General features: G+C 38.3%; 1 protein-coding gene across 4 annotated transcripts in view; it reads right to left on the bottom strand.

Annotated features, from left to right (window-relative positions):
- Positions 1 to 1,068: 1,068 nt before the first annotated feature.
- arhgap21a (Rho GTPase activating protein 21a) overlaps positions 1,069 to 26,485 on the bottom strand; it is a 128,800-nt gene continuing 103,383 nt past the window's right edge. For all 4 annotated transcript variants that reach the window (XM_039666642.2, XM_089125875.1, XM_039666640.2 and 1 more), the window contains 17 exons: positions 23,084 to 23,230; positions 22,887 to 22,989; positions 22,722 to 22,764; positions 22,044 to 22,163; positions 20,754 to 21,053; positions 19,595 to 19,659; positions 19,372 to 19,514; positions 15,492 to 15,634; positions 13,647 to 13,805; positions 13,481 to 13,559; positions 13,223 to 13,296; positions 13,055 to 13,144; positions 12,562 to 12,687; positions 12,427 to 12,468; positions 10,452 to 10,557; positions 6,753 to 6,784; positions 1,069 to 4,711 (listed from right to left, as the gene is read on the bottom strand). In XM_039666642.2, coding sequence (XP_039522576.2) covers positions 3,101 to 4,711; positions 6,753 to 6,784; positions 10,452 to 10,557; positions 12,427 to 12,468; positions 12,562 to 12,687; positions 13,055 to 13,144; positions 13,223 to 13,296; positions 13,481 to 13,559; positions 13,647 to 13,805; positions 15,492 to 15,634; positions 19,372 to 19,514; positions 19,595 to 19,659; positions 20,754 to 21,053; positions 22,044 to 22,163; positions 22,722 to 22,764; positions 22,887 to 22,989; positions 23,084 to 23,230 — 3,383 coding nt within the window. In that variant the 3' untranslated portion in view covers positions 1,069 to 3,100. The remainder of the gene's footprint in view (positions 4,712 to 6,752; positions 6,785 to 10,451; positions 10,558 to 12,426; positions 12,469 to 12,561; positions 12,688 to 13,054; positions 13,145 to 13,222; positions 13,297 to 13,480; positions 13,560 to 13,646; positions 13,806 to 15,491; positions 15,635 to 19,371; positions 19,515 to 19,594; positions 19,660 to 20,753; positions 21,054 to 22,043; positions 22,164 to 22,721; positions 22,765 to 22,886; positions 22,990 to 23,083; positions 23,231 to 26,485) is intronic.

Here is a 26,485-nt window from a genome sequence, read left to right as displayed (position 1 = left end):
ACCCAACATTTAGCACTTTGTTAAAATGTTTAATTAAAAATTAAGCAAGCATTTACTCTACCAGTCAAGAGTTTTGTTCTCTTGTTAAAAACTCTTCATCTTCACTCACTTTAGCTGATGAAACCCTAATTCATGTATAAATCACATCACGCCAGGACTATTGCAATATTTCTTGGTCTTCCCAAGTACGTATTGCAAGATTACAGTATGTTCAAAACTGCAGCGAGAAACGCTTCCTTTCACAGTCCAGTTACCCATGTAAATACCATGTACTTATTTTAGTAACTACAATTACTGGGTAATAACTAGTACTAACCCTGAACCTACCCCTGTTCCACGTACTTACCTTATATTAGCCAGTACTTTCTAGGTAATTACACTGTAAGTATTGTACTGTAAAAGGAAGCGTTACCTTCTCACCTCTACTAGGCGTTCTGCTCAAATTTCGCCTCTGCTTCACAAACTTCACTAGCTACCTGTAGCATCACGTATCCACTTTAAGGTATTGCTTCTAACGTTCAAAGCATTAAATGGTCTTGCTCCACAATATTTGACTGACCTACTCCACCCTTACCATCCTACACGGTGTCTCAGATCAACTGAACTTGGTTTACTGTCCATCCCTCGTTTCCGGGTGTCTACTGTAGGTGGAAGGTCTTTCAGTACTAATGCTCCTCAACTAATGTGCTACCTCTTACACTACGTAAAACCTCATCTGTGGCTACATTCAAGACCCAGTTAAAAACATAAAACAAATAAATAAATAAATAATAATAAAAAAAGAGTTTGGACACACTTGTCTGAACTTATGTTTCTCATGATCTTGATGATATTATGATTGCATCAATCTTTTGGCTTATGCGGAGATGCTTGAATTTAGTTTAGTAGAATATTGTACATATACTAATGAACTTCTTTACAAACCTAAAACAATAAAGTGAAATTGGAACAAATATATTTAGGGAAATAATAATAACACCAACAGTAATGAAGACTAGGACTGTGTCCAAACTGAGTGACAGCGAGACCTAAAGTCTACATTACATTAACTACCAATGACAATGAGAAGACGCTGACAAAGATAATTTATTTCCAGTGTTTTTGTTTTCTTTGCAGTTGGGAGTCACACATATGAATATTCAGAGGTAAGATGAAATCTGCAAACATAAGTATGAGGTCATGCATACTCTTCCGAGGAATCACATGCTGGCTACACTGGTCAGCTCGGACAAAATATGTGACTTTTTAACAAAGGTAACATACACAAAGAAATATAGACATTTAAGTTATTGCCTCAATAATAGACCAGGGTAAAGACATATCCAGTGGCAAAGCACGGAATGACTTTAGACTATGACGGATGAAGCAGTGGAAGCGCAGGGTCTGCTTTTGCATTGTTTTGTATAAAAATTTATTTTTCTTCTTATTTTTTTTTCTGATAAAATTCAGTCATTCATTCACAATACACATTCCATATTAACAAACAACAAAATTAAGAAATGGCACCTTTCCTGTCACCAGAACCAGTTGAGAGGCACTTTTTTTGTAAAAAACAAAACTAAAAACAATTCCTTGTAATTTCACCACTTATTTGCTGTCAGTTTGTAGTTTGCATTTAAAATGGTTAAACATGACAACACAAGTAAGCCTGGTACTGCTACGGATGTTCAGTCTCTGGCGCTTTCGGTTTAGCACTTACTTTAATCCTGTAGAAATATAAAAATATTTCATTCTTCTTCCACATTTATGTCTGGCTGTTATGATGCACTGTAAAAGGGGTTTCCACAGCACACAGCACAGAAAACAGCCCATATCAGGGCTAACCTTCAGAATAAAAAAACAAAAAACAAAATACTTCAAGTACAGACATTATTTACATTATTTCACTATTGAAAACTGCAAGAAGCAATTTACGTGTTAGTCAATATAACGGCAAGCATATTACATTCTTCATACGAGTAACATCAGGAGTTTTCTTTTTTTGTCTTAATCTTGGACAAGATGCCTTTTCTTTTCCTTTGATATCAGTATCCTTCAGTAACAGTTTCGCAAATGCATGTCTGTCCAAAAATTGTGCTGTCGCAGCAGCAAAGGCTGTTGGTAAACATTGGTATTGTACAGCCTCTGAATATCAGGCCACTTCACCATCATGCATATATTACTAGCTTTCAAGAAAAGATCTCCAGTACTGATCCAAAAAAAAAAAAGAAGTTGAGTCAGTTAACTCAAAATTGTTAAAATTACTCCAGTTACTTTTTTATAAGCCTATACATATAGATATATACAATTTATATTTCTAATATATATTCATATTTATAGATACTTTGTTTTTTTTTTAAAAAAGGATTGGGGGGGGGGGGGGGGGGGGTTGGTGGGCGCTGAAAAACAAAGGTGGAGTAACCTTAGCTCTAAGTACATTCATTCATTTTTAAGGCCTGATCACACCTAAGCGCATGTTTGGCATGAAAATGTATTGAAAATCTTGTGTTTTGCCTTTTTTATACCAATACATAAAAATGGCAATGGTTAAATGCAAATGTAATCTGACAGTAGGGGGTGCTTATAGAAAAGCAGAAATACGCCAGTGACCCAGGTACAAAAAAAGCTGCGCAACTATCAGAATCTGACACCCGCTTGTCACGAGGAAAAAAATTCAAACAGTATTTACATGATTTTAAACAGCCATATTTGTATTTGCTATGATGCTTACCAAACAGGGACAAGAAACCTGCTTTTGGATTCTTCCTCTGCTATTTACAGCAGTTCAGCAAAATAGTCTTTGTAAGCACCAATCTAAAAGCCGCGGCTCTAGAAATGTGACCAAAAGCGCAAATCTTAATGGTTGGCCAGTTTTCTTTGAGGTGCAGTTGAAAAGAGATTAGAACCGCATGTAAGACTTCTGTCACACTGACAGCATGCAAATGTTCACATCGGTCTGAACAGATGCAATAACAGTTTGTGTCAGTCTGAACAGAATCTGTTTATGCAAATGAAAATGTTTATCGCGCCCAATTTCCACACCAAACATTCATCTTGGTTTGAACAGGCCTTTACACACACATTATGACGCACTTACACGCATGCAGATGATTCTTTTCTTTTAAAGGTATTGGTAGAATCGGGAGCGCACCACTTGGGCTCCGGACAATTTCTGTGGATGAGCATCAGCTCCAGAATTCAGGCTGTTTTTGGATTTGCCCTTTGAAGTGCCTCCGTTTACTTGTTCAGAGCTGGATTGGGGACATGGAGAGGCAGAAGGAGTCAGTTGCTCAGCACTTTGCACACCTGCATGGGTATCTCCCGCTTCTGTTGTACGTATCCCAACTTGACCTTCCAGCTCTCGACTGGTTCGACGATGCTCACAAGCGATCCAGTCCCGGATAGACAAGTCCTGTGAGTCGCACTTGGGTTTAAGGCGCTCCACAGCGGACAATTCGGCACCTTGGTCAACCCCACCCTGTTCCCTCCAGTCATGAATGACATCTAGTTCAGCAAAATCCCGCTGGCCACCCAACGTATGGCGCCGCCGGATGCTCTTCTTCTTACTACGCGTCTCTGTAGAGCGGGCTTTCTGCGTGCCAACACCGAACATATCATCAGCGGAGGCGCGTAGACGGAACTTGAGTCTCTCTGTGATTTTAAGATGCCATGCTGGCTCAACTCTGTCCGACTCAGTTCGCAATGGGGCACTCAGGCTGCTGGTGGAACGGCCTCTCTTCATCACTTCCAGAACTCGAGACAGTCTGTTTGATTCATTCTTGCTGACCCCGCCACCAGCTCCTGCCTCCACAGATGAATCGCTGTCCGTCTTTTGGCGCAGGGATCGCCTCCTAGACAGAGAGTCACATTCTATCAGTTTATGGGAGGGCAGCAAGCGGCAAGCTAGTTTGGGCGTGTTGTTTCCACTATCTTCCGTGGTTGGTATGTCTAGTCTGGCGATGCCAGGGGTAAACATTGGGAAGTCACTCTCGCTGTCCGTTTCCATTGGTCGTCCCTCACTGATGAGCTCACTGCGCTCGTCATCCGCCTCGTCTCCTCCCCGGCTTTCAGTCACAGACTGCACCTCTGGGCTCAGTGTGATGGATTCTATTCCCGTCAGGAAGGTGGTTGAGGAAGTGGTTGAGTAGTCTGAGGTAATAGAGCTCACCTCTGCAGTCACTGAAGCCCCCCCATAAACTAGCAATTGCTCAGGGGCCGGGGGTGTCGTTGTGCCCCATTTCCGAGGTCTGGTTCTGGGACCGGAGGGTCCAGAGCTCATGGTGCCCAAGTCTGAGGTGGTCTCATCTAACTGCGAAGAACGATCCGAGAGGGATGATTTGGGAGGACCAGAGGTGCGGCGGATGACACCGGGTGAACATGAGAGCTTGGGCAAGGGGGAGAGAGTTGAAGAGGGTTTGTCTTTCATAAAGAAAGAGTTCCTCTGCTCCTTCTTGTTCTTTGGGGTGGACTCTGCATTTATGCCGTTGTCTCCTATAAGTGATTTTCCGCATGGGCTGGAGCTGCCTCCATCCTCCTCCTGGCTTTGGTGATTCTGCTTTTGAGTTGGGTTATCCTTCTTGGTGAAGACAATATCAAGGTCGTCATCAGAGCTGCTGGGTTGCAGCTTCTCCTTGTGCTTCTTTCGTTTGCGGTTGGCCGCAGCAAAGATGGAGGAGACTCGTGGCTGAAGGAACTCGCGGCTGCAGTGGTCCTTCCCTGATCCCCAGGAGCCCTGGACACAAAGAGAAAGAAAGAGTGACAGATTCAGTCACAAGGAAAACAAAACAACCTTGTAATCCAATGAGCCATAAAGCACTGAGGCCTAGCGAGAAAACATTGAATAAAAAGCCCAACCGCTGCCCTTGCAGGTGGCTAAACCCAGAGTACTCCACCTGCTTCTCTGATAGCAGGACAAATCAGAGGTTGAAGGACTGAACATAGAAAGAAACATTAGAGACAGTTACAGAACTCCAAATGAGGCTTCTTTTTCAGAAAAGCCACATAGCATAAGCAGCACCCGCAACACCAACAGCAATGACATATGGAAAAAGCTGCATGGGTTGCATTTGAAAATAAAGCTGGAGCCAGATGACAGAAAAGGGAATGGGAATCAGAATCCATTTAACGGTTCTTCTAGTACTTCTGAGGAAGCATCAAATATATGATTCTAACTAAACTGTACAATATACTGTGTTTTTTGTTTTTAATATTATATTAGTTTTTTGTTTAGTAAAACTAATAATTTTGGACCAGATTTTTTTTTTTTTTTTTAGCTTTTTAAAGGGTTAGTTCACCCAAAAATTTAAATTATTTTAGTATTTAGTCACCCTCATGTTGTTCCAACCCTGTAAGACCTTCGTTCATCTTCGGAACACGAATTAAGATATTTTTGATGAAATCTGAGAGCTGGATCACTCCTCCATACTAGTCCATAGGCTTCTTGAGGGATTGAAACTTGCTGGCCTTGAAAAGTTATTAAAGACATCGTTAAAATAGTCCAAGTGACTACAGTGTCTCAATCTTAACTTAATCAAGTGACGAGAACACATTTTGTGCATAAAAACAAACATAAATAACATCTTTATTTCAACTATTAATTTTCTTCTCTTTGGGCCTCTTGTCAGTTAAACGTCACAAGTAGGCTCACTATTGGCCGACGCTGGTCATGTGTGTGATGCGTGTGACGTACAGATCGCCCAGAGAGAAGGAAATGAATAGTGTAAATAAAGTCGTTTTTTTTTTTGCGCACAAAAAGTGTTCTTGTCGTTTGATAAAGTTAAAATTGACCCACTGTAGTCACTTGGACTATTTTTAGGATGTCTTTAATAACTTTTTGAGGCCGGCAAGTTTCAATCCCTCAAGAAGCCTATGGACTAGTATGGAGGAATGAGACAGCTCTCAGATTTAATCAAAAATATCTTAATTTCAATAATTTGTGTTCCAAAGATGAATGAAGGTCTTACGGGGTTGGAACAACATGAGGGTGAGTAAATACTGACAGAATTTTCATTTTTGGGTGAACTATCCATTTAAATGTAGTTTATTACAAGTCTATGTCCAATGTTTATCTTCATATTAAAAAATACATACAAAATATTGTCAAATGGACAACTTAAAGGACAAGTTTGGTATTTTACACTTAGTAAGTGATTGTTGTGTGAGCATATCAGTGAACACCCCTGACCACTCGGTGAGTTTCAGAAACCGAAAATACTCGGGCCAGCAGGATGTGTCCAAATTTCAATAAACCATTCCATTTCATCAGAAACAATCTTAAAACAGGTCTTTAAGTGTAAAATACCAAACTTTTCCTTTAAAATAGCAAAAATACTTGTTTGACAAAGTGATGACTTCATTCAGTAAATGACAGTGAATATGCTGTTTTAGATTAGTTTGAGAGACTGATTCATTAAATAGAATGTTATGCGTCAGACATTCAATAACTGTAAACTTAGCTGAACGTCATGAAGATAATTCAGTTGTTACTTCGGTTAATACTTTTCTAAAAAATGGTTCTTGATTCCCACCCCTAGGCAGAAATGCATAATGCACATTCTAGCAATAATTAATTTCCCCGTTACACTGAATGCAGTGCATGTTCAAAGCATGACATGATGGCCTCTGATCCATCTGTCCAATGTCTTTAAGATGGCAACTGGCTCTCGGGTGCTACAGTGGGAGTCGTGGAGCGTGTCACCCTGGTGCAAGAACAACACTCACCCATTATACCAGATTTATCAGAAAAGTAGCCACAGTCCAAGAATCAAACTCACCTTAGACTTAGCGGAGTCACTGGTTGGTGAATCTGTAGAGTAAAAATAAATATAACACATGGTTAGTGGCTTGTCCATGTCCTCATACTGATCTCAAACATACTGATATACAGAGATGAGTAGAGAAACATATGCATTAAGAAAGGTTGTGCATGACGAGGAGAGCTTGGCAAACAAGGAAAGAAAGGTATGGTGAGCAGGCGTGCATGCAGACAAACAAACAAACAAATGAGCGATGTTTTGTTGAAACGCTCAGATTTATATTCACCAGTAAGGAGCAATCTTTCACGAGTAGGACCATCCAGCAAACACAAACAATATAGTAACATGAATCTGGCACGAAATGATTTTTTTTTGGTTGCAAAAGAGATGAACTTGATGAACATCTTTATGAAGGAATAAGTGCAACTAATAGGATGCATGGAAAGTGACACAACACCACCGAGTACAGATTAAATGATAACGGTCTTGCAGAAAGTGTCAGTGACGGATGTTTATTATATGATCTATATGAACATTGATTCTGACATACTGAGATATACAGTTATACAGAGATATAGATTTAATATCTCAATGATCAGAAGAAACCGGACAAAATGTTAATTCTATCAGTCAGTATTTACTCACCCTCATGTTGTTCCAACCCCGTAAGACCTTCGTTCATCTTCGGAACACAAATTAAGATATTTAAGATATTAAGATCGCTCCTGCATACAGTCCATAGGCTTCTTGAGGGACTGGCTCTTGCTGTCCTCGAAAAGTCATTAAAGACATCGTTAAAATAGTCCAAGTGACTACAGGGGCTCAATCTTAAGTTTATCAAACGACGAGAACACTTTTGTGCGCAAAAAAACAACAAAAATAACGACTTTATTTCAACTATTCGTTTATTTCTCCCTCTGCGCGAGTCAGGTTATTAGTTTAATAGCGTAAGCTTCTGTTATTGTACGTCACACGCATCACACACACATGACCAGCGTCGGCCAATAGTGAGCCTACGTGTGACGTAGCTCTACGCAATCACACTACGTTAACTGACTTACAGGCTCATGGAGAAGGAAGTGAATAGTTGAAATAAAGTCGTTATTTTTGTTGTTTTTTTGCGCACAAAAGTGTTCTCGTTGTTTGATAAACTTAAGATTGAGCCCCTGTAGTCACTTGGACTATTTTAACGATGTCTTTAATGACTTTTCGGGGACAGCAAGAGCCAGTCCCTCAAGAAGCCTATGGACTGTATGCAGGAGCGATCTTAATATCTTAAATATCTTAATTTGTGTTCCGAAGATGAACGAAGGTCTTACGGGGTTGGAACAACATGAGGGTGAGTAAATACTGACAGAATTTTCATTTTTGGGTGAACTAACCCTTTAAGTAGAAGACAACTATAATTCAAACAAGTAATCAATAGAAGTTAAACAATCAATTATCACAGAAAATAATTTTGACTCATCTCTAAGTAAAAACGCATTACCAGTAACCCTATAAACATTAAAATACACACGTAAATGTATACTTAATATAGACCTGAATTAAACTTCTTCTGCTATATACATAAAATACTGTATATGTATATTAAACCTACTGTACATCTTGGTCATGTTAACAGGTATAATGACACATAACCAAGTTTTTTTTCTGTATATAACAGTAATCAAACCGATAAAGGCTCATTTAGACTTGAATAACAAATAATAGCTGCAACAAATATACAAGTTTCACATACTTTTAAACCATTCTCTCTTAGACTTCCATTCTAAGTGCATTAGAGTACAATTTTACAGACAAGTCAAACTTATTTTCTGCATGTCTCAGATGCTGTCCACACAGCTTAACTTACTTTGAGCCGGGAATATTTCTTTAAGTGGATAATTTTGCATTTCACCGATTAAATCTACAACCCTTTACACTCAAGTACTATGTGCATGATGCAGAAATGATTAAAAACGCTCATCTACATTAATTGAGGCGATAGACAAGGGGGGATGGATGTGTAAATGCTGGTTCTGGTTTAATGTGTGCTGTCGTGACCGCAATGAAGACGAGACACTCACGGCATGAACCAAGGTAAGAAGTGACAGGGGTCAGAGAGGGGCTAGCTATGCAGAAAAGATGACACTATGGGAAGACAGAATGCCAGCAAGGAAAAGTTAAAACAATTGATTCGCTTTCCCATTTCATTTTCCATGGCAAAGACTAGACATTTTTGGAGGCTTATTTCTTCTGTGTCCAGCCGAGCCCCCCTGAACACCCCTTGGTGGTGACAAATGGTATGACCGAGTGATATTCAGAGCCGAGTAGCATTACCATGCTGTCTCTCCGTTTGGCCAGCGTTCAGAGAGAGAGAGAGAGAGATAGAGAGATAGAGAGGGGCGAGAGACGGCGAAGAGCCTTTGAGACAGCAGCACTGCTCTACGCCAGGTAAACTCACAGACCACTCACGCCCCACAGAACCCAACACTTCTGATGCGCTTCCCCTTTGCACTTTTTTGCTCAGTCGCCCACTTCATAAAATGCGAGGGTGTCGGCAGACTAGGCAGCTACACTGCGGGCAACAGTCCTCCCTCTTCCTACAGTTCCAGCTTCCCATCACGGACCCTACCGAGTCCATCAGTGACATCACGGTGTGATAGACTCCGCCCACTTGGCCTGTGTCAAGATCAGTATGTGTGAATGCTGGGAAAGCCTTTAGGACACGCGACAGAGTGGCACTAGGGACAGAGGGATCAGAGATTGACAAGCGTGCTCTGCGGTTTGGCCTTAGCTGTTAGTTTGTTCTCTCTTGGAGAAAGAACATGACGTGTTAATGCAGAAGTCAGCAGAGTTACAGAGATGGCCCAGTGGAGTTTGGAAATGTAGAAAAAGAGACATACACACTAAATGGTTGAATTTCACGGAAATGGGCGTATTTCTCACAAAATTAAAAAGGGGGGAAAAAATTGGTATTTTGCATATAGTAGCCTATTCAGAGACAATTGGCTTTATGCATGGCTGCACTACTTCCTGAGCTTCAGCCAGCTCCTTGTTTCCTGTCTGCCATTATTGGCCAAACTTGATTAATTCAGGTGTGTCTGATTATTGTTGCCATGACTACTGAGGTCAGGCACACCTGAATTAATCAATTTGGCCAATAATGGCAGACAGGAAACAAGAAGCTGGCTGAAGTTCAGGAAGTAGTGCAGCTATAAAGCCAATTAAGGTTGTTTTACATTTTCTTAACATTTTCTTCCAAAATTCCCATTAACAGTAATGCTTCTGAATATTCTTAAATGCCAGGGATGCAAAACAATCTCAAATGTTATTTTTAAGTGAAACATGACAGTTTTTGACATGTTTTGTGAGATTCACAAAACAAACGGAAATAAGTCAGAAAGTTTCCAAAATTGACAAATTAAATCAGGTAAAGGATGGAGAGTAAACAAATCATAACCAAATAATTCAAGCTCGCACCAAGCAAGCTAATGTAGGCAAAACATTTATAAAATGTTGCCTAACAAACTCACACAGGCATTGTAATTAAGCCATAGCACAGCTTTTGTTAAAAACATAAGAGAAGCTGCTTCTGTTCTCAGAAAAGCATAGCAGTTTTTATCAAGAAAGTTTAAATGTATTATTGTAACCGTTTTGTTATAGTTATACTGTGCAGCAGGGTGTAAAAGCTGAACCCGTGGCAGAGAGGGTCCAAACAAGGGCACATGTTACCTGACACTTCCCCGGGAGTGGTGCCGGTTCGGCCGATGTTGGTCAGCAGGTGGTCGATGTTAGGCACAGGCTGAGACTCCACAGCACTCTCCTCCTGGACTGTAGTCTGAGCAGACACACAGAAAGAACAATTCACTAAAGAGTTGCAATAACATAGACAAAGTAATGAAAGCACAAGTAGAAACTAGTTTTTAACATTTTTGGAAGAAAATGTGAGTGTTTCGTTCACCCATGATCTAGGGAGTTTTGATCTAGGTGATTTTTAGTGTATAAGATCTTGGTGGATGCTAGGTGCTACTTGCTCAAAACAGCACATTCAGAGATACACTCCAAATATAAGAGATACACTCCAAACATAATTTCCACTGAAGCTAAGGCAGGACATATTGAACGGCTCCTCCCCCTTTTCAAATAGCCAACGTTTAGTTTAGACAGAGTGTAAACAAATCGTACTTGACAGCACCATGGAAGCGAATCTGAGCTCTGATGATACGCTGGATTCAATAGTAAAGGTGTGAATAAATTCTAGCCATTTGATTCTTAACCAATTGGAAAACGAAATAAAACTCAAGCGTTTGAGCAACCGGACACATATCTCCAGCACATATTGCTCTGTGACCTGTCAAAGGTTGCTTTGGCCAAGTGGTATTTATAGCATGGGGGTGGGATGCTTTAGATTCTAGAGAGCATTTGATTGGACAGAAGATGTGGTGAAAAGCTGAGGTTCCCAGTTAAATTTTAGCGGAAGTGAATAAATTTGATAGAAAATAAGTAAATAAATGTGATACATTTTAGCGGAAGTACTTCTGCGTCGAACTCCTGCTGTAGCCACGTCGTAGGCTGTGTGTAGCGCGCGTACCCCGACATGCACCTCTCCAAAAATGTAACAACGCGTCAATTCTACGCAGACCGCAAACGCTGTGATTGGTCTACTAGAACCCCTCTCTCGGGTTTCACATTCTCCCTCTGCATGTGTAAATGCATGTCAACGTGGACCACGATGCAGAAGTATAAATGAAAACCAATGAGTAGCCTACAGCGTAGAGGCTTCGGCGTAGGTCTGACACACAAGTATAAATAAGCCTTTAGTTTTGAATGCTTATATTTTTTTCATTGTTTTAGAAAACACAAGCTTATTCAAAACCTTAAGGCTAACATATTCATACTAAAAGGTAAAGAACGTACATTTAGATTTTTAAGGGGGCCTTTAAGAGTTACTTTGGTTTAGCGGTTTGCTCAAATCCATTTTCCACTGCGAGGGCTAACAACGTGTTGGGTGAGGCCAATAGCCTCGGACCTTGAGCCGCAAGGCCAAAACCAAGCTATGTTTCCACTGTAAGACCAGTAGCCTTACTGGGCTACCCTAAAACCAAATACACAATTATAAGCATAATATGCTTTGTCCAAGTTCTTCAAGCAGTCTCAGGTATTTTCTATTATCAAATGTGTATTTATATTATGGCAATGGATAAGTAGCTTTTAGGACCGCAAATATATTTTTGCCCCATACTGTGATCAGAATCCCCTTCGGATCATAATCCGAAGGTATTTCACATTCTTGCTGGTGTCTGAAAAGTGAGTTTTGAGCTGAAAATTGTTTTAAATGCCTTTAATGTTGAGGTTAGCTGCTATCCTGATATGAAAACATTCGAAATGATCATTGGTGTTGACTCTTAAACTCTGCCTCTGTTCATGACCACTCCTCAAGTCCCTATTGGCTCACTTTGGTATTCGGTGGGCCAAAAATCTCAGACCGTTGTCCCCAATGAAGCACCGCCGAGGCCCGATCAAGCCCTGGAAGTGACAGTGGAAATGCGACTTGCCCAAGCACGCACTAGCATATTCGTTTTTGGCCCGACAGTGAAAAAACAGCTCATGATTCCTACCTTAGCAAACACATCTAAAAAAGGATTACGAAAAAACAAACTAATAAAACAAATAGTGGAATAAAGAAAGCATCTGTACTAATACACACCGTAGGCTCCTTATCACCCTCCTCAGTGAAGAACCAGTCGTACTGCAAGAGAAAACACCAGACTTCATTCAGAAATGTTTCACCATGACATCTAAAAGTTACTTTCTTTTCACATGAGAAGAATGAAGAACTCACATGCTGAATGAGCGTTTCTACAATCTTGTATTGGTCTGGCATGTGTGTCACCATGTGAGTCATATTGTCTTCAGATGTTCTCACAAGTGTTGGGCCGAAGACAATGGCCAGATTACGTGGCTCCATCTGACACAATGATAAATGAGCAAAATGAGACATTTCCTTATACTGTATATGAAAAACAAAGAGAGTGTTCATGTGGATTCTTGTTCCGTATCTGTCATGGTCTTAATGTGTATGATGTACAGTAACTCTAAAAATGACTTTCCTTGTTGGTTGTCGTAACCAAGCCCTTTTAATTTTCAGCAATCAACTTTTGAATATCTTTTACCTTTACCTTACCTTTAAAAAAAGAGCTTGAAATTAAATATCTCCATCACTGAAAATCTGTAAGAAAGCTTGAAATGTCTCGAGGGCCCTGCATTATGTGTTCTTTTCCATTCTGTATTTGAACGGAAGAACGCATTCTGTGAATATCCCAAAATTGTTTTACCTTGTTTTTTTCGGAATTATCAGCCACAGTTTTGAGATGTGCCGAGAGGAACTTCAGTGTTTCATAATGATGATCAGGCAACTCGTGCAGCTGAAGAATGAGAGGTTTATTCAGAGAGATTATTACCACTGAAAACAAATTTTGTTATTGAGGCAAACTGCTGCTTACCAGTCTCTTGAGCACTTTGAGTCTCTCTACAGGATCCTCTATTCTGTTGGCATCAATAAAGTCTGCATACCTATCTATAGAGACCAGATCATGAAGGAACATTATTTCAGCCATGTCAGGTGTTGAAGTCGCATGCCTATTTCACTTACAACCACTAGATGGCAAACTATACAATTAATGTTGAGCAAGAGAAAATATATATCAATACAAAATGAGTCATAAAGATCCTCAAGCAAGGGAATTCCCACAAAGACTTACCGTTAGTGAAGAGGGGTTCAGGAAGTTTCCTGAAGAAGGATTTGAGTAAACTGCTGATCACATTCAAGTCCTTCCATTTCTGTCCAAGTATAGAGAATGTATTAAAAAAAAGAAGAATAGGAGGAAGAAGGACGTCCAGCAAAAAGCTGAGAAAATGTACACTTACATCGTCCTGAATATCAATGTCCCCCATGCCCTTGTGATTGAGCTCTTCTTGCATGATGGAGATGGCAGAATTATTTCCTGGCACTCTGTAAATGCCTGTGTATTCCAGTCCTCGCTCTTCCACCAGGTTACAGCACACTTCAACTATCAGAGGAACAAACTAAAACACACAAAGTTCAGTCAAATACCTGCAAGCCAATATAAACCCCCGAGACAGCACGCCATATGAGAGTGTGCTGCTTACATAGACAAATATGACTCCAAAATCAGCAGTATGAAAAACATATCAGTTTCCAAATGCAATTATGTTCATCCCACACACTTAAGTAAACAATTACTCTTTAAACATTATTAAACGCCTACAGCTAAAAACATCACAACGGTAGAGAGCTCACTCCCCTTTGTGGAAAAAAAGTATTTCATTGTACTGAATGTGCACTTGAAGTGTATTTCAAACTTTATATATATATATATATATACATATATGAAGAGTTCAGATGCAAAAGCCTCTAAATGGCATTTGAAATTTTCTTCTAGAATGATAATTTTTATCAAGCTTGTTTATTTAAGTTCAGTGATTTCACTTAAATGGCAATGATAATTACCTATTAATTGTTATTTAAGTGAAATTACTGAACTTAAATATACAAGTTTGATAAAAATCATCATTAAAGAAGAAAATTTCAAATGGCATTTAGAGGCTTTTGCATCTGAACTCTTCATATATATATATATATATATATATATATATATATTAGGGCTGTGCAAAAGTTAATTGCGATTAATCGCATCCAAAATAAAAGTCTGTTTTACATAATATATTTGAGTGTGCTGTATATAATTATTTTGTATATATAAATACCTATGCATGCATGTATATATTTAAGAATTATTTGCGCTTAAATTCTGTATATATATAAAAATACATAATCTATATTATATAAATATAAATATTTTATATAGGAATAACACATTTTCTTAAACATATACATGCATGTGTGTGTATTTATATATACAAAATAATTATATACAGCACACACAAATATACTATGTAAACACAGACTTTTATTTTGGATGCGATTAATCGCAATTAACTTTTGCACAGCCCTAATATATATATATATATATATATATATATATATATATATATATATATAACTGTACTTGCAGATATTATATTAATGAAATTAAAGCTCACTTAAGTGTACTTTAAGAGAATACACTTGTTAAATGGCAAACAGTTAAGTACATTTTCAAAAATTGCACTCTCTAATAATGTCAAATTTAACGTTTTACTCGGAAGTGTATTTTAAATCATTATTCATTTGTCACAATTAAAAAAAAAAAGTATTTGATGTGTTGACCAAAATACTAAAGCACATGTAAAGTGCTTGATTTTAACAGTAGCGTTTTTCTATATTGCATTTCAAGGTAATTTTAAAAGTAGTAAATTGCTCATTGTAATGTCAAAAAAAAAAAAAAAAAAATGTAATTAAAGTATATTTTAGTTTACCATAAATGCTTATCAGTACATTTGGCAGTACTTTAACGATATTTCAGTGGCAATATATTTCTAAAATTGCATATAAAGTTGTACTTAAGTGAGTCAAAAATGCTGTCTAAAATTCAGCTAATGGCATTTAATATAAATTTAAACTATAATCTAAATTTACTTGCAATTAACATGCATTTAAGGAAAGTTTTCAAAACATTATATTCAGTTCATATTTAAGTATATTCATTTAAAGTATATTATTATAGTATGCTAAAGAGTACTTCTTTTTCACAAAGGACAGTTTTAGTCATTGCCATCAACAATGATTTAAAAAAAAAATTGTGGTCTTACTCTGTTGTTCTGAGCAGGAGGACAGTCATCTAGTCTTACTCCAAACGTGACTCCTGGAGACGGTTTCCTCTCAAATGGCTTTCTCATCAGTCCAGGGATGCCCTTCCTCCATGTGCCCTTATCCTTGGGTGGGCTGGTTTCATCTATTTACAGACAACCATAATAATGATATGTTAAAGAAACATAAGTACTTCAAACCTAGGAAGCCGTCTACCCAGCTCTCTCTATACACCTTCTAAGGCCGCATCCTACCCGAAAAGGAAACTCATAACGGACTGATTTGCAATGCTCTACAAAGACAGCAACGCTGTGCGCACAACACAAATAGCAGCAATCAACACCACTAATCAAGACCTTAAAGGGAGGGTAGGCAATTGTGGAGAGCATAGCAATCCCGTATGAAAACCAAATATATTTCCCTATATATGAATGATCAATATATTAAATGGTTCAACGGTATGTTTGAAAAAATATCATATATTACAATATATTGAATAATACATAAGGGATTGCAGCTTTATATTTATATTGCTACTTCACAAATATGTGACAATATACTGTATTTACTATGTAATTTTATATTCAGTAATACACTTCATAATACATGGATGCATATGTGATGCATGTGTAATATATTTTAGATATACTATTTACTCATGCACCATGAACACACATTTATAGAGAAATATATAATGTAATATATTTTTTTTAATTATTTACATTATAATGTTTCATATTTTCAAGCTAGTTAACAAAAGCACAATCACACCTCACTCTCTAGAACATTCTCATTCACGGTAGTCCTCAGATGTAAGTCGCTTTGGATAAAAGCGTCTGCTAAATGACTAAATGTAAATGTTTAGCCAAGAGACTATCACTGCGCAGAGGAGGAGAGCATAGCCATTACTTTTAAAATATAGTAATTGATCATTATAGTCTTAATGCTGCTCGATCAATCGTCAACCGAACCACAGGGTCTACTCTAGAGCATAATCATAACCCCAAAAACTAAGACATACCAGAAAACCTTTAAAATTCCAAAATAATAGAACATTAAAAACCAACAGATCTCCCCTATATTAATATTGAGCAAAACACATGAAATAAAAATGTACTCTCCTTTAACAGTTGGGAACTAGAAATCTGTTGTAACTCATTCTGTGAATGTGTGTGTGTCTGTATATATGTGCGAAGATAAATTAACATTTATATGGGAACATGTATGTGCAATATGTACACAATAAAGGATACCGCTTTGTGAATATTACATGTAATGCTTTTTTTGTCTTCATTTATACAAATTTTATATGTATAATATATAGCCATACATTGTCAATATTGCAGTATATTGAAAAATACACTACAGTAGCTTCCCATATATGGAAATGTATTATGTGCTAATGCATATCACATTATATTTTTCAGTATATTCCCATATATTTTTGTTCCATAAGGGAGAGCGAGCTAGCTTTGAAAGCATGAGATACCACACTTCCTTCAGAGTGTCTCCAAAGCCACACGTCCTTCAAAACACATGAACACACAGCAGAGTCTGCAAAGCGTCACGAGGCGAGAGACGCTCTTAAACTACTTCATGTTTCAAACCACATAACATTACAATAATAATTTACATAAGCAACTTAAACAGCTCTTGCTTGTACCACTTGACTGCTGCAGATTATTTTCAGTATTGATAGTGTTGACATAGAAACTCATAAATTTGAATAGCTCCAGGTACATCACGGGTTGCCATCTCGTATAGTTACGACATGGCACGAACGCAGCACAAGCTTGTTGCTTTGGTTCAGGAGGAACTATAAAAGGCGGCTGCTGTTTGTGGAGCTTGGTGACTGTCGGTCTACAACTCTACAAAGACTTACAGAACACACTGATGACGTACAGTATAATGTCTGCACCAGCAGGGTGGAGATATGGAAATACATATGTTGACAAGCAGATACGCATCATTGAATTTAGTCGGATTGGATGACCCTTTAAAGTTGCAGCAAGCAATTTCTAAGAAAATGTTGATATTTGAAAATCAAGCCAAACAAACACACCCCTCCCTTCATTGGAAGAGTGGATGTCTCTTTATCAAATCTGAAGCGAAGCAAAAAAATAAAATAAAGTGAATATGATGAACAAACTACAAATGAACATACAGTACACAAGAGTATATACAAGCAAGAGATAATTGTTAGTCGTCACTCGTCAGCAGCACACTAGCTCCAGACAAACAACTGTCCTGTTACTATAGCTAACATCACAACAACAGCATATCTTGGTTCTGTGAAACATGGTCTGTCCAGCACTGGAAAGATTTCTAATATTAACGCAGGTCCTAAATCAGAACTCTTCTTTTTCCCGTGATTTCACTCTGACTGTTTCTCTTTTGTAATGTCTCTCAGCTATCACTCTTTCTACAGTGTTTCTTTAAATCTCTCTTCCCCTATCATGAGTGTATATGCTCCCTACTGCTGATTGACTACAAGTGTGTTGTGGTGCTCGGTCCGATCCACTTTCAACAAAGTTTCTCAGAAATCGCTAACTACACCTTTAACACACATAAGTACTGGACAACATTTTTATTGATACTTAAAAGTAGGGGTGTGCGATATGACTCCACGATCTGCTTTTGAAGAAATATCGTAGTATCGTGTTACAGTGCATTCTATCAGTTCAGTTCTGGCGCCTACGTCTCTCAACTGTACAACGCGACGTAGCCTACACATGATCACACGTTAATGAATAGGTACGAGACACTGCAATTCACTAAAGTTCATTATTTGCATAAGCCTTGCCGGTTAATCAGTTAATTCACGCGCTGATGCGCTGTTCTAACGTGCACTTTCCTGACCGCATAACCCCCGACGCTCACAGGCACTAGAAGCCTGTCAAACAGCGCCTGAATACTGGACTAAGTTATCTTTCGAGTCTTATTATGCTAATACTGTTAAATACACACAATGTTTACATAAACAGGCTATGTCTAAAGTGAAAGCAAACATTTGAGAGAATATCTGGTGTAATATGCGTCTATATTAAACGCGTCGCGTGCTGGTCTAAAAGCGACAGGAATAAATAGTACTGCCGCTTGTCCTTAAAGGGACAGTTCACACACACAAAAAAAAAAAAATTAAAAAAAAAAAAAAAATCCATCATTATTTACTCACTCTAATGTTGTTCCAAACCTGTATTAATTTCTTTCTTGTGCTGAACACAAAAGACAATTTTTTTTTAATGTGGGTAACCAAACAGTTGCTGGTCCCCATTAACTTCCAGGAGAGAACCTATAAAAAACTATAGGGGGACCAGCAACTGTTCGGTTACCCACATTATTCAAAATAACTTTTATTTTCAACAGAAGAAAGAAACTTATTTGGGTTAAAAACATCTTGAGAGAGTAAATTAAGACAATTTTCATTTTTGAGGGAACTATCCCTTTAGTGTTAATAAAAAAAAAAATAAAAAAAAAACACAAGGAGAAAATCACTCACTGACTGAGAACTTTAATATAGCTTTAATAAGAATCGATTTATTCAGTGAAGTCTATGTAGTGTTTTAATTTCATATTTGTTCATTTAATTACTTCAATGCTACTGCTAAATACACCTACTGCATCTGAAAAAATAAAGCACTATTTATTTAATATGAATATTAATTTGTGTAATGTTTATCTTCTCTTATTTATTTATTTTTTTCATTACAGCCACTTGCAAAATATTAAAACCAACTTGAAAAAGAATCGTGATAAAAAATCGTGATCGTGATTTTCCTAAAAAAATCGTGTTTATGATATTTTTTCCATATCGCCCACCCCTACTTAAAAGTACTGAATACAATACAAAGAATCCCGAGTTAATGCTCTTGATGCTGTTACCTTTGTGCATGGCTTTTCTGTCGTGGTCCTTGTTTGGCGAGTGAGGACTTGTGGCTTTATTCTCGCCCTTACCACCCAGTAATGTCTGCCTGATGGACTGACGGGAGGCCTTGGGCGAGGGTTCTGTCTTACTGCTGGGAGGACTGCAACACACATAATCCGAATCAAGATCTAGATAAGGAAGAAGTCTTCCAAAAATTTGATGGAAATTCTTCCTGCTTACCTCATCAGAGTGTTGTACTCCTTTATTTTCCGGTTGATGAGGTCTGTGCTAGTAACAGTCGCATTCTACAAAAGGAAAAAGGAAACAGAGAGAAGGGAGACAAAAGTGAGTGGATGAAATGTAAGAGTGGAATCCCCAAACACACCAGAGGGCTTTTGGATATCCCTGTGCTATTAGAAGACGACACCATATTGTGGAGATGCCATTTTTCCTCAAGAGTTACTATTTCTTACAAAAAAAAGCCCTAGGTTATGTTCAGCTATTGTAAAAAGTACCTTTAAATAGGGCCTTTTTCCATGATTCATAAGAAAGTTCAAAACACCCACCATATCAATATCAGTACTAGACTTGAAAAGATTTACCCTGTACCACTCACGTCACTAAACGAAAATGCGAAAATAAAAAAAAAGTTTCCCGTCAGCCTTTGTTACCCTTTGGATTTAGATTAAGCTATATTGTTTTTATAGTGTTGTCTAGCCCACTTCGGCACAAAGGCAAGCATCTTACAACTTCCAAGCATCCAAGTCAGTCTTACAGGGATAGTTCACTTTGAAATTGTTTTTTGATATGTTTTAGCTTACCTCAAGGGCATCCAAGATGTAGGTGTCTTTGTTTCCGCAGTAGTTTCAATTTTGATATTTTTACCCCATATTGTAACCACAGCCACAAAGCGCCCCGCCCTCAGATCACGTGGACGTGGCCGTGGTTACAAGAGGTAAAAACGATATAAATACTGTTCGTTTTCTCACACAAACCGCTCGTTTCGTGTCTTAGGCCATCAACGTGTACTTACATTTACGAGTCATTAAATCATGTTTAATTTGGACTTCTCTGTGCATGCTCTTTGAGGTGGTGACCATAGACCTTCATTATATGACTGACAGACCAGAACGGTTTGACCTAAAAATATCAAAATTTAAACCACTGAAACAAAACAAAACAAAGACACCTACATCTTGGATACCCTAGAGATAAGCTAAAACATAACAAAAATTTATTAAAGTGAACTATCCCTTAACATAATTGGGATAGTAAAGATGTAAGTGAGTCAGACACTGTATGAATTCTGAAGTTACCAATTGAATGCCTGGTATTGCTCCTTTATAAATATGAATCGAAATTGTATTTGTATTTGAAGGAAAAAGTGCTGATCATTCACCTCTTCATCCAAGTTGCTGTTCTCTTGAATGACTCGGATCCAGGACAGCATTTCCTCTCGATCCTCCGCCTGGAACAGGTATTCACAGTCTGACGTCGTCAGCCGGAGGACGTTCTTCCGCTTTGTGTCACTGTACGAGATGTCAATGAGACAGGCTTTGATGCTGATCGCCAGAGGCTCGTCTTCGATCGGGGAGTTGGCGTTGGTTTGTCCGTCCCTCTTGTCTTTGTACAGGTAGAGGCAGTGGCCACGGAGCACAGCGTAGATCTGCTTCCATGACCGTATGCCGCTGCCAACGCGCTGTAGGAAAGATAACAGAATTATGAAAATATGATTGGATTAACTGAGCCAAGTTAAAATAGCAAATATACACAAGCTGTTTGTCAACTATAAACAGCCTACATTTTAATTCAAGTTATGAATGGGTTTATTTGATAGTTCAAAGTTCAAATGACAATCACCAGTGACAACAAGAGATTCACCCGATGTAAAATGCAAAAGACTTCGGACTTTGAGGTGGCTATAGAAAAAAAGAGACTACAAAAGGGCCCATTTGAAAACAAGAATAATATCGGAAAGGCATTAAATGTAGTCACGCATTGTTGATGTTGTTAACATGAACAATTCGAGAACAAAGTATAATTTGCACGGTTTGACATGTCAAAGCGATCAAATGATTTAATCAGTGCGATTTACAGCCGCACATTCTCCTCAAACCTTGGATCCATCCGTGCTGTGCCATGCCGAGGCGCAACCCACGTAAAGTTGAAAATTCCACGAATAACTGCAATTGCAAATTTTAAACAGAGATGGCGTCAAAAATGACGGTTTCGGGTTTCAGTCTAGTGCATCCTGAATTGTTTTTTTTTTAATCCAGAATTTTAATTTTGGTGCATCCCTAATTGTGCTTATAATTAATAATATAATTTTATCATATACCTGATGCTGCTGTATTTTACACCCTTAATTGTGGTAAAGTCGCTATACAACAGTCTTATTGTTGGCTTATTGTTTAAATGTACCACATATTGTACATGTTTTAACCTTTATACCTGTCTGAGTGGTATAAAATACGATCTCATAAGACAAGATCTCTCGCACTACAGTACTTTGGCCAACATTAAATGTTTCTGAAAGCCTGCCAGCCATTCACATTCAAACTCGTTTCAACACGTTTACAATATGTTTGACAAGGACTTCTACAGCATCACAGACCAGCATGATCTGCCGACACTTTCATTCAGTACAGGGAACAAGAGAAAACATGATTGGTGTTTAATGGTGTCTTACCTTGCCCTTATCTGAGTTCAGCTGCCGGAAATGAAGCGGACCCTCCTTGGTTGCATCAGTGAAGACATCTGAAGTAGAGTCTCTCCTAGAGCCAGAGTCCTCAGAGGACCTGTCAACAGCCTGAAATACACCAAATGCGCAATTCACATTCTTTGACAGCTGCCACTGAAATGAGGACCACTGAGCTCAATCGTCTAATTGAAATGGACATCAGATTATTAGATGACAAGCAATTTTTTTTTTTACATTTTAAATAAAAATAATTACATATGTTGATTAATTAATCAATATCCAATGTGGATGGTTCTACAGTCATTCTGTGCTAACAGGTGGGACTATCAAAAACATAAATGTGACACTTTAAACTTACACTTCTCTCATAAAAAAACCAATTAAATTGTCAGATTTTAAGCCCTATCATGCACCCGGAACAATGCAAGTGTTTTTTCTAGTTGCAGCCCGACACAGTTTTCATTTTCATTTTCATGTTCACATTTTCACGTCCTGCGCCACATTGTTTATTCGCCCATCTATTCGCCCATGGGCGTGCTGGTATTCAGGTGCATTGTTGGAGATCAGGTGCCAACTTGACATAACTTTATCTAAGGTGTAAACTAATCATAATGCAGTTAGTGTGAGTCTTAGTCATATATTATCTCTCTATTACAGCAGTCTCACCTTTCTAAGGCCCTTGAATCCATGGGTGTGTTTAATAGACCGCCTGTACAAACACAATAAACACAGAGGTCATATAATGCAAGAAACTATAAATGGAAGAAGGTTGATTTTTCATCATTGTGGTCACTGTACTAATTTGGTTTTAAGTAGTGACTGTAAACTTACCCTCTTCCTTCTTCTCTGTAATTATCCAAGCCCTCATCGAAGGATCTGGAGCGCTCTGTTTTAGCTCCAGAATCAGATTCCAGAATTGTGAGACGTAAAGAATCTAGTTTGGAGATATAGGTGAATTCATAGTTAAAAAAGAGACACAATTCTGATGTCACTGAGATATTGTATGTGTTGGCAGAGATGGTCCTCACCCTGGTCATGGGAAAGCTGTCGACGTATTACGGGAGAAGGGGAAGTTGGACTGGGTGGGATGGTGGTGATGATAGGCATGCTGGAAATCACGGCAGATGCAGGAATGTGTGTTGTGTCATGGTCATTACTGGAGCTTGACGGCTCATCTGATGACAACAGACATGAGACACTCATAAGATCTTTTATCTTTGTAGTGCATTGCATGGAGTAATGAAGTCCAATAGACACAACAGAATCAGACAGTCAAGAGGAAAGTCGCTTACTCATACAGCAAGCAATCATTAAATGATAAGACTCCCACACCTTTTTATACACAGACAGACGATATAAAAACAATAGAGCAGACGGGTTGCATCACTGGGGGGAAAAAAAAGTAAATTTTTAACCACATGACTTTAATTCCCTGTAGTTTTAGGTCCTAGCAACTAGCTCTCTCTGCAGTCTCTGTGTAATACACTAATACAATTTATGATGGAACAATTAGGTGTGTTTATTTGGTTCTGAAAAAAAAAAAAAAGCGATAAGTTTACAGTCTACCAAACCCAACACAGTCAACCAAATTAAACAAACTCAACCATAGTCACAGTGTTTTAAATAATACACAAAACCAATCGCAAAACAAACCCACACCAAAGTGTATCAAATTAACTTTAAAAAAAGTCTACTAGGGCTGCCCCTGACTACATTTTTTTCTGACTACATTAGTCAACTAATTGCATGTTTAGCCTATATTAATTTAATCACCTAAATATTACTGGGTGCAGAAGCCCACACAAGCACATGCATAAAGCTTTCCGCAAAGGACTGGCAAAAGTAATGGTTATAAATGTGGAGGAAAAAGTATCAAGGAGACATTTTAATTGTTTATTAATACTAGTGTTTTCTGTGTCAGTGTCGGCTGCAAAGATGAAGTTGACGATGCTGACTCGACATCACAGTACAGTCAACATGCCTAAATAGAGACAAAATGACCTTTCATATCACATGGATTACATAATTATGGATAACATAATCAGAGTACTTGTTTTCGAATTGTTTCTTTTAAAACTCAACATGTGTAGCTTTCTATATATATATATATATATATATATATATACTGTATATATATGTATTTCTTATGTCTGTGAGGCAAGTAGCCATGTATGCTGACTTTCGGTTAATTGTTGTGACACGCTCCAGTTCACAGAGACGGTTTGGAATTATGTATTACTCTTATCTGTATGAAAAAAAAAATTAAGTTTAAAAAATGCAAGTGATCAAGTCAGTGCTTCAATGTCATGTGAGTAAAGCACGCTTATACTTCACACTGTATAAAAAAGTTGCCGTCTTAAATTTTTAAGTACAATCAACTTTGTTTAAGTCATTTCAACTTATATTACTTTAAACTGACTTGAATTGCTTAACTTTTGAAGAGTTAAAGAAATGTAAAAACATATGCTGTCATAACACATGGATATGCACCTAATAATAGCACACATTTATCTAGGTTAACAGTTAGAGTTAAGTTACTTTCATGTTCCAAATGATAAATCACATTTGAGGTAGATGGATGATAGAGGAACATTTGGATCTCCTGACCAAAACACACTGTAAAACACATTATACCAAATCAAACAGAAAAAACCCATTGTTTTGAAAGTGATTAGATTTCAGGAACTAATCAAAAAATAGAAATATTTGAGCTAGTTTCCACTGGTATGTTCCATTACATTGTCATATCACTTTACTGCCCTCTTGTTTGTTTGAGTTTTGATGAGCTATAGGGGGAGTAGGAAAGTGTCAGGGAATGGCAGTGGAAGTGGCTGCCCTGGGTGGAATGTGTCAGTATGTCACATTATCTGTGTCCCTGTGGACTATGATGTCATGTCCTATCACTGTACTGGTGTACATTACAATTTGGAGTTGCTCCCAGGGACTGACCCATGCACTTCACAAACACACTGAACTAGTTGCGTACATATCAAAGCCCATGACACATTCTATAATTAAACGTGCAGGCTGGTGGAGTATGGAACTGTATCTTGAGAAGCACAACCATTTGTGATGACCAATCAACAAATTCTACTGTCTTCATGTTGGACATACCTGAGGAATCTGTAGCCCCTTTTCCACCAAAGCATTTTTACCCCTTTTCCACCCAAAAAAGAACTGGTTCGGAACTGGTGCTGGTTCAAAGTTGGTTCGGTGTTGGTTCAACTTGCGAACCGCTTCAGAACCTGTTTGTTTTTCCACTGACTAGAGCGCCCAGTGAACGACGTCATTACGTCACTGTGCACGTCGCTAGAAACGCTCGCAAGTACATTATTTTGGGATTATCTCTAACTCGTGTACCAAGAAAACTTTAAAAACAATTGAAATATGTAAGTCTTTTAATCTTTTCGTTTGGTAATCTTTTCCGATAAGTTATGTACCCCTGTCTTGTGTCTTTTTTATTTCCATTTATTTGTTCTATATCGAGACAGTTTTCTTCTTTGCCTTATGTTTAAAATAAAAAAAAAATTAATAAATAAAACCGCTTTCGTGTTTTTGCAGTTTCTCCTGGCTTTGCGATGGTCAGAAAATATGTTTAGAACACATCTAAACCCGCCCCATCCCCCGACGTAAACATGACGTGCCAAAAGAACGGTTCTAGTCCAGCAAAGAGTTGGTGCCGCTTTGGAACCAGTTTTCCCGGCCGCGAACCGGTTCTTTGGCTGTCGAAACAAAGAACTGGTTCACGCGCAGGCACCGGCTCCGAACTGGCTCTCAAAATGCTTTGGTGAAAAAGGGGCTTTTGAGAACCGGTTCGGAGCCGGTTGGGGCGGGTTAAGATGCGTTCTAAACATCTTTTCTGACCATCGCAAAGCCAGGAGAAACATTGGCAGAAACACAATGGAGTCTGCCTTTGTAATTGTTATGCTTGAAGTTAGCGCAAGCGTTTTTTATTTAAACATAAGCAAAGAAGAAAACAGTCACGATATAAAACAAATAAATGTAAAGAAAAAAAAGACACAAGACAGGGGTACATAACTTATCAGAAATGATTACATATCAAACGAAAAGATTAAAAGACTTACATATTTCAATTGTTTTTACAGCCTTCTTGGTACATGAGTTAGAGATAATCCCATAGTAATATTGTACTTGCAAGCGTTTCTAGCGACGTAATGACGTCGTTCCCTGGGAGCTCTAGTCAGTGGAAAAACAAACAGGTTCTGAACGGGTTCGCAAGTTGAACTAACTCCGAACCAACTTTGAACCAGCACCAGTTCCAAAGCAGTTCTTTTTGGGTGGAAAAGGGGGTGTCTGTAATGCCTAGAAATTGGCCAATATAGTGAGGATGACCAATGACTTGAAATACACCTCCTCTCTCTCTCTCTCTCTCTCTCTCTCTCTGAATTTAAGGTGGTTCTTAAAGATTG

This window comes from Pimephales promelas, chromosome 22, assembly GCF_988280905.1.
Source record: "Pimephales promelas chromosome 22, fPimPro1.hap1.1, whole genome shotgun sequence".
Classification (NCBI taxonomy): domain Eukaryota; kingdom Metazoa; phylum Chordata; class Actinopteri; order Cypriniformes; family Leuciscidae; genus Pimephales; species Pimephales promelas.
Note: the sequence above shows the minus strand (reverse complement) of the source record. Positions and strands in the feature narration are given on the sequence as shown.